At 45.8% G+C, this 17,580-nt stretch overlaps 1 protein-coding gene across 2 annotated transcripts in view; it reads right to left on the reverse strand.

Moving 5' to 3' along the window:
- The window catches only part of TPP2 (tripeptidyl peptidase ii), a 203,805-nt gene that overhangs the window by 122,264 nt on the left and 63,961 nt on the right, over window positions 1-17,580 (reverse strand). For both annotated transcript variants that reach the window (XM_087378744.1, XM_087378745.1), the window contains exons 8-13: window positions 10,893-11,043; window positions 10,636-10,758; window positions 10,444-10,527; window positions 9,649-9,836; window positions 9,184-9,358; window positions 8,818-8,939 (exon numbers count right to left, since the gene is read on the reverse strand). In XM_087378744.1, coding sequence (XP_087234870.1) covers window positions 8,818-8,939; window positions 9,184-9,358; window positions 9,649-9,836; window positions 10,444-10,527; window positions 10,636-10,758; window positions 10,893-11,043 — 843 coding nt within the window. The remainder of the gene's footprint in view (window positions 1-8,817; window positions 8,940-9,183; window positions 9,359-9,648; window positions 9,837-10,443; window positions 10,528-10,635; window positions 10,759-10,892; window positions 11,044-17,580) is intronic.

Here is a 17,580-nt window from a genome sequence, read left to right on the forward strand (position 1 = left end):
GCAGACATTAATAAACCTTTCCTTTCTTTCTACATCTTGACTTCTTTTTGCACTCACACAATGTTTCTTCTCACATCATAATGGCATACAAATTTGGCACATCTTTGCCCCTCAATATCAGCCTTCTTGGCAGGTCCTTGCTTCTTGAATTGATGGTTTTCATAACTCCCTCAAATGAATTAGCAACTTTTTGGCACTTCTAATTGTTGGAGTCATAAAGGAGTAGAAGATGTAGAGACTATAGCCAAAGCACTCTGGCTGTTAGTGTAGAGACTAGTAGAGGATGGCTGACATATATCAAGATCTGCAAGTAACTGTCGAAGCCAGACACACTCAACTGTAGCAGTGAAGGCTGCTCTGTACTCAGCCTCACAGCTGGAAGTAGCAATTGTAGGTTGCTTTTTGCTGAGCCAAGAGATGCATGGGTTACCAAGCAAAAAACAGTTACCAATGTGGGACACTCTAGTGTCAAAACAACTCGCCCAATCACTGTCCGTGTAAGCATGCATGACAAGTGAACCCTGATCACCATAGAAGAGAGCTAAATCCTGAGTACCTCTGAGATATCTGAAAACTCTCTTCACTGCCTGTTAATGCTGTGAACTAGGCATGTGCATGAACCGGCTGAGCTGGGATACAGCAGACAGTAAATCAGGACGGGTGTGGCACAAGTAAATGAGACATCCAACAACCTGCTGGTAGAGGGTGACATCACATGGTGGACTCCCATCAGAAGCAGAGAATTTGAAGCCAGGTTCCAATGGAGTAGAGATTGGCTTGCAATCCTCAAACAGGAAACGTTCAAGGAGCAATGTACTTGGACTGAGTCATCATAATACCCCCCTCAACATGAGCAAACTGAATGCCCAAGTAATAGTGCAGCTGTCCCATATCTGACATTTCAAATGACTGCTGCAAATCAGCCTTAAAATCTGAAATATGTTGAGTATCGGGGCCATTAATCAGCATGTCATCCACATATAAAATCAGCACCAAAAAATCACAACCACTCCCACGGGCATAAAGAGGGGGCTCTGTAGAACTGTTCTGAAAACCAAGAGACAGTAAGTGTGCATGAATTTTAGCATACCATGCCTTGGGTGCCTGCTTCAATCCATAAAGGGCTTTACGCAGCCGGCATACCTTGTTTTCAGATCCAACAACCTCAAAACCAGGAGGTTGTCACACATATACCTCTTCTTGCAAATCCCCATGAAGAAAGGCAGTTTTGATGTCAAGCTGATGCACCTACCAAGGCCCGTGGGCTGCGATGGCAATGACACATCTGATGGTGGTAATCCTGGAAGTGGGAGAAAAGGTCTTCTCAAAATCAATGCCTTGTTTTTTAGCATATCCTTTTGCAACAAGGCGGTATTTGAACCGATCTATGCTGCCATCAGATTTCCTTTTCAATTTGTAGACCCGCCGTGTACCAATGGCATTCTTGCCAGGAGGAAGATCTACCAATTCCCATGTGTCATTTTTCTCAATAGACTTGAGCTCAGGTCACACAGCATCCATCCACTGCTTGCTATCAAAAGCATCTTTGTGGCATAAAGGCTCTTCATTGCATGCTGTAGCAAGAACTGCTGCCTCAAGAAAGTGACCATGCATCTGACAGTTGGCTGATCTTGTACGGGCAGCAACAGGCTGATCTTGTTTGCTGTCCCTTAAGGTATCAAGAAGCCATTTTGAAACTGATTTTTGCTGTCTATTGACAGCCCTTTCTTCAATCATTGCATCATGAATAGTAGGATCAGTTTGTGCTGGAAGAGGAGGTTGCAAATCAGCATGTAAAGGGGGCTGATCATTGCTTGTGGAAGGGCCTGAAAGTAGCTAAGGTTGCTGGTCAAAATCCCCCCCTGATGGGAAAAGAGTTACCAAGCTGTCAAAAGCATCAAACACATCAATCTCTAGCTTTGCCTTGCAATCCACAAGAGGAGAAGCTGAATGTTCAGCAAAGATGACATCTCTACTAACAATAATCTTCCCAGTATTTGGTTGGTACAACCGATACCCTCTACTCTCCTGGCTGTAACCAATAAATATGCATTTGATTTCCTTATCATCAAGTTTGTCTCAGCTGAGATGGTACATGGACATATGCAAGAGACCCAAAAACTATCATGTGTGAAAGTGAAGGCTTCCTGCCTTTATATGCTTCATAAGGTGTAACAGTCCTCAATGCCCTTGTAGGTGATCTATTCAGCACATACTTGGCACACATCATTGCATCAAGCCAAAATTTATTGGGCAAGGACTTGGCCTTAAGCATGCATCTGGCCATCTCCATAGTAGACCTGTTCTTTCTTTCAAGAACAAGATTATGCTGAGGAGTGTAAGGAGTAGTGCATGAGTGAACAATGCCCCGTGAAGCCAAAAATGCATCAAACTCCTTTGATATACTCTCCCCCCCTACCCATGTTGAGGGTGACAAGCTTGCATCCTGATTTATTCTCAACCATATTCAGCCACCTCTGAAAGCATGAGAACACTTCAGATTTGGCTTTTGAAGCATATACCCAGCAATATCTTGTGAAGTCGTCAATTAGAGTCATGAAATATTTGCACCCTCCATTGGCATTTGTCCTCGTTGGGCCACAAACATCACTGTGCACTAGCTGCAATTTCCTTTGTGAGAATTTTGGACAATCTTTTTGAAAAGGAAACCTATGCATCTTACCCAAAAGACAACCCTCACACACATGTTTGGAAACTGTGTGAAATTTAGGTACATCATTTGCCATGCCCTATGAATGTAACTTGGCAAGAGTTCTATAATTTAGATGACCCATTCTCTCATGCCAAAGATGAGTTTCAGCAAGCTATGAATCTGAAATAGCAAATGCTTCAATAGAAAGTGCCGCTGAGTGATAATCAAGGTGATAAAGCCCATTTTGCAAAGTGCCAGTGAGGACTATGGCATTGTCATCACGAAGATCATATACTAAGCATCTGTATCCATCAAATATCACTCTGAAACCTGAAGTGGCAATTGCTGAAATTGAAATCAAGTTGACTTCAATTCCAGGCACAAAAAGAACATTTGTCAAAGTGACAGGATGGCTTGAAATGGATGTGAGCTGCACATCTCCAATTCCTTTTACAGCAAAGGAAGCATTATTAGCACATGTGATAGTCCCCCCTCGAGGAGCATTTCCCCCCTCAAGCAACACTAGCCAAGGAATGAAACAACTGTCTGCAAGAGGTTACGTGCTTGGAAGCACCACTATCGAAATACCAAGACTGAGCATCATTAGCAGAAAAGAATGCATCAACTTTGGAGGGATCAAAAGAGCAATGGACAGCCCATGCCCAATCATCCTGAAGAGCATGTGCATGTGAGGCATCTGCTGGCTCTTGGGATTCAATTGCATGGAGGGATTTACTGTCAATCCTGCTTTCTTCTTCTCCGAAGCAATGCGCTTCCTGCATTCTGAAATTTCATGCCCTCGCTTGCGACAATAGTTGCATCTTTTCTTCTTTGACTTCTCCGCTGTATTTTGAGATACATTGGAGGAAATGCCACTGTTAGGCACATATTTAGGCTTGCCCATACGCTTGGAATCCTTGCCTTTTCCTTTCTGTTGTGAAGCAAATGCATGATCAGGATTAGTAGCTTGCCTATCAGCACGACTTCGCTCAAGGGAGTAGTGGTCTGGATTACCCATGGCTACTAGTTGAAGGGTTGTAGCAAACCCTTGATATGTATCTGGCAGGCCACTCAATGTGGTACTGACAAGCTGAGAATTTGACACCACCTCATCAATATTGGCAAGTTGTTCCATGAGGTCCTTGACCTTTGTTAAGTATGCATCCATAGAGTCACCTTCATTCATGCTCACTTCCTGCTATTGCCTTCTTAAATATGCAACACGTGCCTCATTGCGAATCTGATAAAGAAATTTGTCCCAAGCATCGTTTGTTGTCCTGCATGACCGGATGTGTGGAATAATGATTCTCTTCCATGATAAAGCAATACAGGAAAGTGCATTTGCATCTCTTGCATCCCATCTTGTTTGTTCCTGAGTTGGAGGAGAAGCAATAGGGGTGCTAGAGGATAAAGCATCAGGAGGAGTCCCCCTTGTAGAGGGACCAGCATTAGGGGCAGCCACTGCAGCATTGGCTGGCCTCAGATCTCAATTCCAGAAACAATGTTCCAAAAATTTCTTGCAACAAGAATATGTTTCATGAGATAAGACCACATCGGATAGTTGTGCAATCCAACTTATCATCGTCACGAAGAATGCCAAATAGATCATGATTGTTGTCAGCCATTGCAAATAGGACAAGTCAAAAATACACTGAAAAAGTGACCCAAAAGATAGCCTCAAGGCTTGCAACTGCAAAAAAATAGGACTTGCTGTCCAAATCTGGAAAAGCCCCAAATTAACCTGTAATTTGCAAATGTGATCAAATGGCCTGCAATTTCTTGCCAATTTCACTGCAAATCTGAAAGTATCGTGCAATCTGCCTGCAATAGACCCAAAAGCCCCAATTTGTAGAAAGAAAGAAAGAAAGAAAATTTATTAAAGTCTTCGGAAGACCGATGGGTCTATGAGACTGTGAAAATCCAAATACAACAAGCTGTTGTAGTGAAGCTACTAAACGAGCATCCATACCAATGCAAAATGCAAAAATGCAGAATGGCAATACTAAGTCCTAAGTACAACATAGTCATGTCGATGGTCAACTATATATCAATCTCAGCATCATCATCAATATCATCATCATCATCGACAACAGCAAGATATCAGGATGGATGAGGCAATGGAGGCATGAAGTCGGCAATAAAGTGTTGTCGGCCACTCAGAGGTGCAGTCATGGCACGTCTCCTCGTCGTAGCTTTGCGTCTAACCAGGGCTACTGTGACCCCCGTTGGTCGGGGGCTCCAACTCTAAACAAGGAGGGGATGTCTCCAAGTGTGATCTGTGTGTAGAACAAAATTGAGCCAAAAATAGGACAAATTCAAAAAAAGCCCCAAATTGTCTGCAAATCTGCAATCTACCTACAAAATCGTAGCCCAAATGCAAAAGCCCCAATTTCTTGCGGGAAATTGCTTACAAAAGAGGGCAAATGATCTGAAAGCCCCAATTTGCAATTTATCTGCAAAAGCCCCAAATTTCACTGCCAATGTGTGCAAATGAGCACACCCACAATCCAAAATGCACCTGCTTGAATGTCTGTTCAAGATTTCACAAAAGCCCAATATTTGCTCCAAAATTGCTATGAGCCTGTAAAAGGACTCTACAAAGAGAACTTGTTTTGGAAAGAGCTTGCAAAGGTAACCTGTTGCGAAGGCAAGGGAGCAACGTAGATTTCGAGACAGCGTATAAACAGAAGCTTGTAGGCGTGTACTGATTGTACGGACGCCGTACAATACGTAATGATGGAGCTGTCGCACGTGCAAATAATGATTGAGCTGCGCAAGTATAAGGTCGCACGATTGTACGGAGCAAGCGGGAGCTAATGGGACAGCGCTGGCATCACACGCGTGGAATATCCGTACAATAGTGCGAACAATATACGTACAGTGCTTGCAGGTACATTCAAAGCAGATAGTACTCACGTAGGTACGGATGACCGCACGTTGTACAACTGGGGCATCGCCAATACAGGACTGGAGATGTGTCGCTAGTACGAGCGTATGGACAATAGCGTGGGCTGTCGTGAGGCTGTACGGAATCAATCCATACAGATTGTACGGGGATGCTTGGTGTAGATTAGCCAGGTGCTTGAGCAAGGGCTCGAGCGAGGAGTAAGAGAGCTGAGAGCAGGGAGCTAGGAGCAGGTCCGAGAAGAAGACACTTGCTCAGATACCACTATAGGATCAAAGTGCGGAGAGAAGCAAAGTACAAGGACACTCCAAGCAAAGCTATCTCACTAGAATGATAAAAAGAAAGCGAGTACAAACTACATGAAAGAGACCCTAGGACTAAGTATCCTAGGTGTCATATAGGACTAAGTGTCGTATGTGGCATAAAAGACACTAGAACACTGAAGTGCCTATAATTATGCCTACAAGGCACATACCAAGGCCCATAGGGCATCAATACAATCGGGAGAAGATGGCCTATAGGAAATGGCTTTTGCTGCCCTTTACCCTTGGGCTTGAACTTGGAGAGCATGGCATGCTTGCCAGCCCAAGTTGAAATATTTCTGTGTGTCTACTCCTCCTGCAACAGAACTCCTACCAACTCGTGAAAAGAGAGGATTGCTGCCCCCCCTCAATGACAAATTCAGCGAGGTGTGGAAACCGAGATAGGACTCAAGAAGGGAGTTCAGAGTGGTGGTGATCATCTCTGAATCCGGAATGACTTCATCAATATTCAGCAACTGTTCCCTCAAGTCCTGAAGCTTTGTGAGGTGAGAATTCACGGAATCTCCCTCATCCATATGCATATCATGTATGGGAAAGATCTCGCTTCAGAAAGGAAGCTCTGACATCATTTCTTGCTGCAAACATACTCTCTAGTATCTCCCAAGCTGCCATAGATGTCTTGCATGACCGAATGTGAGGTATAATGAACCCCTTAACAGACAGAGAAATCACTGAAAGAGCTTGTGCATCTCTAGAGTCCCATCTTTTCTACTCTACTGTGGGAGCTCCTGGAGCGACTGCTCCAACTACTTGTGCTGCATTTGCACCTCTACCCCTACCTCCAGCTGTAGGAGTGGCAGGTGTAGCCACTGTATCTAGTCTTGCTTCATCTCCATTGACATAATCCCAAAGATGTCTGTCAACCAAGATACTGCAAACCATGAAACTCCACAAGTAGCAGTTGGTGCCATCCAACTTATCCTCCTCTATGAGAACTCCGAACACCTCATTGGGGTTGTTTTGAGCCATTTTCACCAAATAATCTCAAAAAACACAGCAAACTGACCAAGTAAAATCCCTTTCTAGGATGTCAAATGCACAAGTAAAATCTGCAAAGAAAATCTGCCCACAGAGATAAATACTGTCACAGCCTATCAAAGGCTCAAAATGCACTTCAATGCTCTGTTGAATGCCCAAAAATCTGCAAATAGAATCTGCAAAAAGTGGCAAAAGTCTGCAAATTGACTCGTACTGAGTCCAGAACTGCTTGCAAACCTCCAAAATGCTCTTTTACCCGCAAAATTGCAACCCAAATGCAAAAGCCCCAATGTCTTGCGGGAAATTGCATACAAAAGAGGACAAATTATCTGAAAGCCTGAAATGTTGCACAAATTGCACTCTGCCTACAAAAGCCCCAAATTTCACTGCCAGATTGCAATGCAGTTGCAAAAGCCCCAAAAATTCTCCAAAACTTGCAGATCTACTGCAATGTCTACTACACCTTCAAATGTGCTCCCAAAAGCTAAGCCAAACAATGGCTGAATGCACTACTGAGCCTGCAAATGAACTCTGCCTGCAAATGACAAACACCGAACACCTTAAACCTGCAAAAAATCATGCAAGTATGAAACTGTACAGACGAAAACTGGCGCACAGTTAGAAACTATATGAATGAACTCTGGCGCGCAGTACGAAAATCCGTGCGACTATACGGACTGTACGGATGAAGTGACCGTGTACGGACGGGAGCAGGCATTGTACGGACTGTACAGCCTGCAGGTCACGTTGGAGCTGTACGGGCGTCTGAAAGCTGAAGCTTGGCAATGGAGCAGGAATGCGGGAGCTGGAAGCAAGAGGCTGGGAGCAGGTCCAGGAAGGAAGTGCTCTAATACCAAATGTGAGAAAACACAATGGAAGCAAGAGTGTGCAAAATGGAGAGTGAGCTGAACGTAGTTCACTCCTGAATGTCAACTGAACTGAAGTGTATGAAGTGTGTGTACAAGAAAGAGATAAGGGTTTTGTCTAAGTGACAAAACCCTATCTAATCACTAACCGTAGTTAGAGATTAGACCGTGGTTAGGGGGGAAAACCTCTCAAAGTGAAAAGTGCCCCTAACTCACTTATTACATTACATTGGCCATTGCCTAGTATATATTAATAATTCTAACAGATCATGCAATTAAAAACAGATGGGCTATCAAGCTAATGGATCATCTATATCACATGATCTGGATGCATTCGCCAACAAAAATCTTTAAAGTGGCCAAAGAGTAAAAGTAGTCAGACTTTCTATGGTGTGCATCTAACATTGTGAAAAAAAATGGCTTTGAGACATTATACCCTAACTTATGTATATGATGCATCTGAGAAATAACGACTTTGAAAGGTTAACCTACACTTATGTTGTAGGTCAAAAATGTTCGTCAATATTATTAATCATAAATGATACAATGGATTGGGCACTCATAAGGCCCAGGCAATTCATGGGCCTACCCTGGAAATGCATGATTAACGCCCAAGGTATGAGGTCAACATCTAATGCCAAAGACATGAGCAAGCAGGTCCAAGGTGCAGTGCATAGATGTCCAAGGAGGTATCATTGAGTCATTCCTATGCAATGCAATGGTAGCACATTATCTTGCAGCCCTTGAGTTCTTGTAGTTGGACTATGCACACATTTTGAAACTGGTTGGTATAGGTACATTTTATTTTAAACTGGTTGGTATTGGTTAATTTTATACTTGTTGGTGTCCAAACTATATCTACAAATAGTATTAGACATGATCTGGAACTGGATGGAGAAATCTTAAGGTTTTAAGGGAACAACACTACATGCCTCGCCTGTGAAAAAAGGTGGACAGCACTGACTTATAGAAGAACAAAGATAGCAAAATAAATGGGGGGACAACTCGACAGCACACATTTATAGTAGAACATAGATGGCAAAATAAAAAGCCGGGAATGTGAAACCTTAAAGGTAAGGAAAAGGCACACACTTGTCTACTTGTAGTAATCCATAGCCTATTGTTAAGATCTCTTCTGGATTATCTCCAGCAGAAATGGCTGTATTTTCCAAGGCTTTTCGAACAATCCAAGGACTAATAGCCTGACCCTCGGCCTGCAAGCACATCAGCAGTAACCATTGCTTCAGTTCTAGGATTTGCCAGAAAATTTATTCCAAAAGAAACTATATTTTCCCCATAATCTATTCGATATGTATGCAGCACAAACAGATGTTGAATACTGAACAATCGTCCAGAACGCAGTAGTATATATTGCAAAGGACTCAGGATTATCTTGATAATTTACGTACTACACATTTAGGGCAGGTTTTATCCACAAGCATGTCAGAGGCATCTTACCTTCAATGCACTAAGCACAAGTGCAATGCCACCACATGCACAGGGCGAAGACATGGATGTTCCATTCATCAACATGCGTCGCTGAAGAGTCCATTGAGGAACAGGTGCAATAGCTGCTCCAGGAGCACTCAAGGATACACCAACATCTCCATCTGCTGTAGGACCCCGACTTGACCTTAAAACACAGTTAGGATAACATTTAGAATCACCTTTTCCTCTATCCTCAATCTATTAATGACTTTGAAAATCACCACATACCAAACCATATCCAGGTTCCTGTAAAAACACGTGGAACCCAAATAAAAAGGGGCCGATGCCCTTGACCTATTTAATGCTCAGCTAATTGTGAAAATCTTGCACAGAGAAAATTCAACTTTAGTGAAAAAAGGAAAAGTACATGAAGATGGATGATCTTGTCATAAATAACCATCCACTTGATTCGGTTTAAACCTGCACACATCTCACCATGTGTATTGAAGTCCCTCGGAAGGTGCCTCTACAATAGAATGAGCTGCAACAGCCATATTGGGTGACACATAGGCTCCAATGCCTATGATGCTTGACGAAGTGCCTCCAGGAGCACCCACGGTGTTTAGCGATGGTCCTGCATTACCAGCACTGCTTACAAAGATGACGCCATATTTATTGACAACCTGCTCAGAAAATTGATCTATTGGATCAGTTCTCCATACAATTCCAGTATAGCACAATAAGGCCCATAAATAATCTTTTATTGCAACAAAAGATAGGATGCTTGACTTGATGGCAATGCAAAAACAACTCAGCATGAGTAAAGAATGTGCCACAAGACCATATGTAAGAAACCTGGAGGGTCTAAAAGTGCATGTGCATATAGACTACTGGCTATGAAGGGTATGTTTTATAAGCAACCAAATCTGACAAACCAAATCCCCTCTCAGAACAAGATTGCAATGCCTTCAATATATCTTCCAAAGGCTACCAGCAATTGCTAGAAACCTTCTATGTGGTGTAGCTGCATCCCATGAAGGGACGAAAATAACATCAAACTTTTTCTCAACCGGTGACGATCATCAGATCAATCAAAAAGACTCTTTCTCTAGCCTCTGCTTCATTTAAGAGTCTTACCTAATCTTTCCACTTGACGAGAAATGTATGCCAAAATGGAATCTCATTTAAGCTACAAGTACAACTGCTTCAAAGACGTCCAGGCTCATCTTGCTGGATGCAATACATTTTGGCAAACACACATAAAAACTATATAAGGAAAGCAAAGCTTACTTCATTCGCAAGCTCAACAAAGCGGCCATAGTCAGGTGCAGAGGTTGGCTCCCCGTAGCTCATGTTGATGAGATGGCATTTATTCTGTATGCCAGAAACAAAACAAAGAAGGTTCATGCTGATACAAGTAGTCTTCAGGGATTGTTGATAAGACTATTACAGATGCACAGATAACATAATAATCCACACAACCTCTACAGCTGCAATCAATGCACGCATTAGGCCAGTCCCTGTTTCCATTGCACCTAATCGTGAGTCGCCTATTTTGCAAGAGATAAGTTGTGCACCAGGAGCAACACCACAGAGCAAAGGTTCCTACAGTCATTAGAGAACATTGGGTTTTTGTCACCATGGATGCAAGGAAAAAGATGAAGAGATTACAACTAGGAAACTTTTTGAGGTTGGACGATTTATTTATACAATGCATGCCAAGTATGGCTGACACTGACCTCTGCATGATAGGCTGACGTAATGCCTGCCACATGAGTTCCATGAGGAGAGCTATCGGTAACAATACTCAAAATGTTTCCATTATCATAAATGTTTGTCACAAAAGAGCAAGCATCTAAGCTGCTAAATATTCCATATTTTCTCTCAAGTCTGCAAAAAAGTATATATTGAAATCAAATTCTCTATATTTAGATAAGCCAAGTATCATAAAGCATAGAGAGAACACTTACACTTTTGACTTCATGACAAAACTTTGCCATTTTAGTCTACATAGAGAATAATCATGTAAACCTGCTCTGTTCCTCGTAAAAGACAAAGTTTACTATTATCAAGCATTAACTTAAACTCACAACAAGAGTAATATTTGGACTTCTTTCTTATTCTTATATGTGTCAGCCCCGTAATACAAGAAAATTTCTCAGTTGCAGATATTGAATCCTTTATTGTAACTACCGTGCCAAAGTATACATAGCAGAAATAATAATGAATAGTGACTAGATATAGTCATATGCATTGTAGAATAAATAGTTAAGGCCAAAACAAGTAGCATGTTCAAATCGTAAGTCACTGGTGTAGGCCATTCTATGGGCTATCCATACATGTCATTCATTCCTTGGTATGTGCCCTGTAGGCCTAGTTATAGGCAATTAGGACACTTGGTACAGTTAGGTCACGTACCAATTAGTACAGTTAGTACCACTAGGACACCCTGTCCTTGAGTTTTATCATATAGGGTGTACTTTGTACTCTTTACATCATTGCAGCAATTCATTACAGCAGCTCATTTTTGTCTCCATTGCTTCATTTCTTGTACTTCGATTGGTTGCCCTAGTCTACATTGGTATCAGAGCACGTCAAGGACCTTTCCCCTCATCCATTGGCAGCTTCCCGAGCTGTTGGCAGCCTGTTCTACTGCTGGTCAGCTCATTTCTCTTGATGGTTGGCCCATTTCCCAAGGAGTGTTCACACATGTGGTCACCCGACAACATTGGAGGAGTTTTGTCCCAAGAAAATGCCTTTTTTCGGGCTGTTGCTGCATAGGCGACCACCTTGGTGCTACATTTCTGCCCTGCTACAGCATTTCGGAGCATTTATTACAGCTTCTTTCCACATGTGTGGTCCATACAGCTGTACAGAATACACTACTTGGCTGACCTGTACATTTCAGAGCTGTTCCAGCTACGCCCGAGCTGTTTCAAGGCCTACAGCAGCCCTAAAACAGCCGCCTCTTCACACGTGTGAACTGCGTCAGCTTTTTGGAGCATCTAAATCAGTCGACTTGCTGATTTGGAGGCCTGCTGCTGCATTTTGAGGTGCTTACACCCACCAACATGAGCTTTGGAGCTTGCTGCTGCCATCCAGAGACCGCTCTTGCAGCCCTCTTGCTCTCATTTGCTGGTTTTTCACTTCACGCTGAGAGCTTCTTACCTCCGGTTGCTGCTGCACTCATTTTGAGGTCTTCTCCTGCTAGTGGAAGCACATACTCTTGCTGTAATTCCATTTTCCAGTCTTCTTTTGGCACCCTTCATTGCCATTTGCTGTCCATTTCACCTCTCCTCCAAGGGTGACTATCTCTGCTCGAGTTTGGAGCCATTTTCTTGCTGTAATTCTGGTCTACATCACTTGGAAAGCTCCTACTGCATTGATTCTTTTCATTTCCAGCAAAACATTCCTTTCTTTGCTTTATTGGCATTGTGGAAAGGTCCTGTGTTGCCTTGGAAGGCCTCGTGTTGCCTTTTGGGAATATTTTTGTAGCAGGTATACCTTGTGACAGGCACACATTTGCAATGACAAGCTTTGAAGCTTGTGCAATAATTTGCCTTTCGGATTTGAGAGATTGCACTCCTGTCATTTGCATTGTCAGTTGGTGCCTTTGCCTTGCATTTCTACACTATGGCTGGCAAAAAGGATAATTTGTTTGGGATGCTTGGAACCACAAATTACCCCATGTGGGCTTATATGATGGGGCATGTCTTGGTTGCCAAGAATCTATGGAATATTGTTATAGGCACTAAGGTCAAACCCACTAGACCTGCTACTTTTGGTACTACTCCTGCTTCTGGTACATCGGGTACTGGCTCAAGCTCATCTAGTAATCAATCTAATGCTACTTCTGGTGCAGCTACCTCTTCCATTATAGGTACTTTGTCTCCTACTCAGGAGCAGATTCAGTGGGATGGATGTGATGCCAAAGCGCATGACTTGATTGCTCTTTCAATTAGAAGGGTCATTATCCCTCATATCCCTTCATGCAAGATAGCTGAGAAAGCATGGGATCAGCTTTCCTCCTTATATCAAGTGCGGAATGAGGCTAGAGTGGCCTATCTCTGCAAGCAATTGAAGGATTTAAAGCTTGAAGAGGATGGTAATATGGATGCCTATCTTACCAGTGTGAAGGATTTGAAAGAGCAGTTGGAAAGTATTCACGAGGTAGTCCCCGATTCTCAGCTTGTATATAGACACTTAATGGATTGCATGATTCCTGCCAAGGCTTTGCTACTACTTTGCGGTTAGTTGCAGGCGGCAATGCCAACCATTACTCCTTTGACTAGCTGGTTGCCCTTTAACTACATGAAGAACAAAGCAGTGTTAATAGAATTGCTTTTATGGCTCGTGATCGAGCCTTTGCTGCACAGCATCAAAAACAAGGGCAAACGGAAAGTTTCAACTGGTAAGTCCACTAATACACATGCTGGTCACTCCCATGATGCATCTACTAGGTTTGCCAAGGATGGAGGAGCTGCTCTGTGAGCACCCCCCCTCTGCCTGCGGCGGCCTGTAGGCTGCCCGCAGCCTATGTGTGCTCCCCCGTTGCCTGCCCTACCCTCCTTACCTCGCCCTCGCCCTCGCTCCACCTCGCCCCTCCTCCCTCTCCGCTCCGCCTTGCCTCCCCTGCTCCACCTCTGCCCCCCCCCGCTCTACTTCCACCGCTCTACCTTCCCTACTCCACCTCCGCCTTCGCCCCTTTCCTCCGCCCTCTCTGCCTCCCCCCGCTCCACCTCCGCTCCGCCCGCCTCGCTCTGCCTCCCCCACTCCACCTCTGCCCCCCGCTCCGCCCTACCTCCCTTGCTCCTCCTCCCTCTCCACCTCCGCCATCTACCCCCCTCCACCTCCACCCCCCCGCCCTGCTCTCTCCCCCGCTTCACCTCCGCCCCCCCCCGCCCGCTGCCTTCCCCGCTCCACCCCCCGTCCTCCCTCCCTCCTTCCGCCTCCTTGCCTCCCCTCCTTGCCACCTCACACCTCTTTCTGCCCTCCTGTTTTCCCGCTAGCGCCCCCCCCATTCCGCCTCCTCCCACCTTTTTCTGCTCCTCTCCCGCCTCCTTGCTTTTCTTCGTTCCTTCCTCCTCCTCCTCCCCTTGCTCCCTCCTTCCTCCCCTCCCCTCTCCTTCTCTCTCCTTCGCCTCTCCGATTTGTCCCCTTTTTCATTTGCCTCCCTGCAGCGGGAGCACTCGTGTTTGCTACGGTGAAACAAAATCTTGGTGGTGACCTTTGGTCTGGCTAGAGGGGCTCTATGGCAACACCCTCGACTCCCACAGCCGTTAATGTTCTTCTTTCCCAAGCTGACAAGCAACAGGTACAGCAGGCAGTCCACTCCCTCCAGGACAAGGCGCTTGTGGGCAGAATTGTGGACCTCACGCCTACACGGAGACAGGTGCGAGAGTGGATCCACGCGACCTTGACATTAGAGGGCGACCACATCCAAGAGATGACCATCTATGGACGAGGTGTTTTCCTCATCTAGTTGAACTCCCCTGACACTGCCTCCACACTTGTAGTGCAGAGCCCCATTCTCCTTGGCCCACACCTTGTCTACCTCTTCCGTTGGTATTATGGATTCACCATGGAGGAAATGGATACGACACACCATGTTCCACAGTTTCTGGTTACACTCCGCTTCCCAGGGCTCCCCAAGGAGTATCGAGCCATCCTCCCTTCCATTAGCCAGACATTTGGCACAATGCTCGAGTCCCCGCCAGAGATGGCCGCCTCCGTCCTAGAAGATGATGGAGTCCCTAGGATCAAACCGGTGGTGGAGAGCCCGAAGTCCCTCCCAGAGCTGATCCTTCTCGAGACCCTGGAAGGGGACACACTTCGCTAGAGGGTGGAGATCTCCGGGCTACCACGCCAGTGTCTTCGTTGCAAACGGATGGGTCACCTCGCCAGGGATTGCCCCTGTGGCCACCCTCGTGCGCCTCCCCCCCCCTCCTCCACAGAGTAGGCAGAGTCAGCAACCTCTCACTCTTCCGCCGCCCCCCTCTCTACTTCAGTAGCAACCTCTTCCGCTTCGACACCCCTGCCATCAGGCAACGGAACGACGATGCCCGCTTCTGCTTCCTCATCGCAGTAGCAGGTCCGCTCAAAGAGGGATCCTGAGGGACGAGGCTGGTCTTCCAGCAGCTCCCAACTTCCAGCCTGGGCGTCCCTTACCGCAGGACTTATGGAGGTTAGGACCCTGGAACTATCTAGAGATTCCGGATGCATACCCTTTACCATTGGAGGTCACACTCATGATCCTTCGGCCCCGAAAGGGAGGTTTGATCGGTGCAGTGGGATCTCAGACACACCCCGTTTGGAGATTTTTGTTTGCCTCCACAGGGTTGAAGTGGTCCCCAGACGTGTTTGACGCTATTTTGGGTAATCACATTATGCTCATGATGGACAAGTGGATGGGACCGCAGGGACTAGACCTTTGGTATGCCCATGGCGCGGAGGTGAACTTTCAGCTGAGCTTCACCCGCGAAGAGCCAGTGTGTGGCTTGGCGACAGAGTTATCAAATTGCCGATGGAGGCAAAGGTGGAGCAGGCACACTTATGGCCCCTCCAGACATGCACCGAGTTGCTCAAGGTGGAAGCCTCCTTCATGATGAAGTGGGTACGAAAGATCGGTATTGAGCCGATATCCACCCTAGTACGACGTCACACAAACACTAACTACTCGCCTTCCAAACCCTCGGCAAAATCACACAAGGCAGTCTTTCTAGGACAGGCACCCACTCACAGAAGAGCCTTGTTCCCGACACCCCCGTCCTCATGAGCTGGACCATAGTGAGTTGAAACGTACACGGGCTCCACGACCGTGTTTGTAGTCAGCCGCAGTATCTGTTGCTCCGGCAGAAGTTGCAAAGAGCAATGGTAGGGCGGGCAGTGGACATCCTTATGATTTAGGAGCACATGTTTTCAGCAGCAGACATCAAACGATGCCATCACCTTCTCCCAAGGAGAGGTCCAGAGGAGTGGTCTCCCGCAGTAGGATGGAGCGAAGGGGTAAGCATACAAACTTTGGCTCCAGAGGTCTACGATCAGGACGAGCTCATTCCAGGACAAGCACTTTGGATGGGAGTTCGGGCGGGAGAGTCCAGGATTGGATTCCTGAACGTGTATGTCCCAACGTGTAGACAGCACCGCCCAGCTTTTTGGAGGAGGCTGTCAGAGTGTCTTCCAGATGTTGATTCCTAGATTGTAGGAGGGGACTTCAACAACCTAGAGTTTGGGGAGGACAAGCAGGGCGGCGCCTCATTCTCAAAGATGCCAGCAGCAGAGCGTAGCACCTGGGAGCAGTTCATTTTCATGATCAATGGCACAGACCCGTGGAGAGAGCCAGAGTTCAGCTGAACTCCTGGCAGCCTTCTCTTCTCCTTTGGACAGAGGAGACACGATGGATTGCTCGAGCGATTAGACCACTTCTATGTTGGGGACTGGGCATTACACAAAGGCGGTTCTATCCGGATTCTGGCAGGTACCACGATGTCCGACCACTCTCCAGTGGTACTTCACTTGCATAGGTGCTTGGCATATGCACATGTGCCAAGCAAACACAAACAAATCTGGATGGTAAAGTTGTCATGCATTTTTATTGGGTACAGCTCAAAAAGCAAGGGCTACAAGCTCTAACATCCCACACGGGCAAGGTTTTTGTTAGTTGGAATGTCATTTTTTATGAGTAATCATCTGTCTTTGCTGGACTGTCGAAAACACCCATTCTTCATGCCACAAATATCTTTGACAGCTTGGTGCCTTTGTTTCCATCAAACTCCCATGATGATGTCACACCTGAGGTGCCTCCACCTTCTTCTGGTCATTTACAGCCACATGTGCAGTCCGAAAATCAGCATGATTTACAGCCTGATATGCCTCAAATTGATCAGGATGCTTTGCACAGGGCCATTGACCAAGAAAGAGATGAAATTCAGGAGCCCAAAAGGCTTCCTCGGTGGCTCCTTGACACTCTAAAAGACAGCAAACATGATGCTGAAGAGGCAGTGGTACCGGCCTCGAATGGCATAATAGATAGGACATCTGAAAGCAAAGTGCTCCTCCGACTCGATCTCCTACAAGTCGCAAATGGGCAAAGGTGACCCTCTCGTGGGATACCCTCTGCGCGTCCGCTCTCGATCCGTAATCGGTGTGACGAAACCCTAAACTGACCAAGGGAGATCCAGAGCGCATGTGGTAGATGAAGCTGTGTGTAACCCGGAGGTGTGATGAAGCCCTCTTGTGAGATCTGGAGGCAGTGTCGGCGGTAGAAGTCGAGCTTCACAGGAAGCTCGGGGTGAAGAAACCATATCTGCCAGGTGTGGAGTTGGAGCAGATCCGCTCGAATGAGCCGGTTGACCTCCTGGTCAATGGAGGAGAGGGGAGATGGTGGAGCGTCGAGGCTGTACTGAAAAGGAGGCAACCGGTCTAAGT

This window comes from Dipteris shenzhenensis, chromosome 9, assembly GCF_047967505.1.
Source record: "Dipteris shenzhenensis isolate YYH24624 ecotype China chromosome 9, Dip_SZ_1.0, whole genome shotgun sequence".
In the NCBI taxonomy this organism is placed as follows: Eukaryota; Viridiplantae; Streptophyta; class Polypodiopsida; order Gleicheniales; family Dipteridaceae; genus Dipteris; species Dipteris shenzhenensis.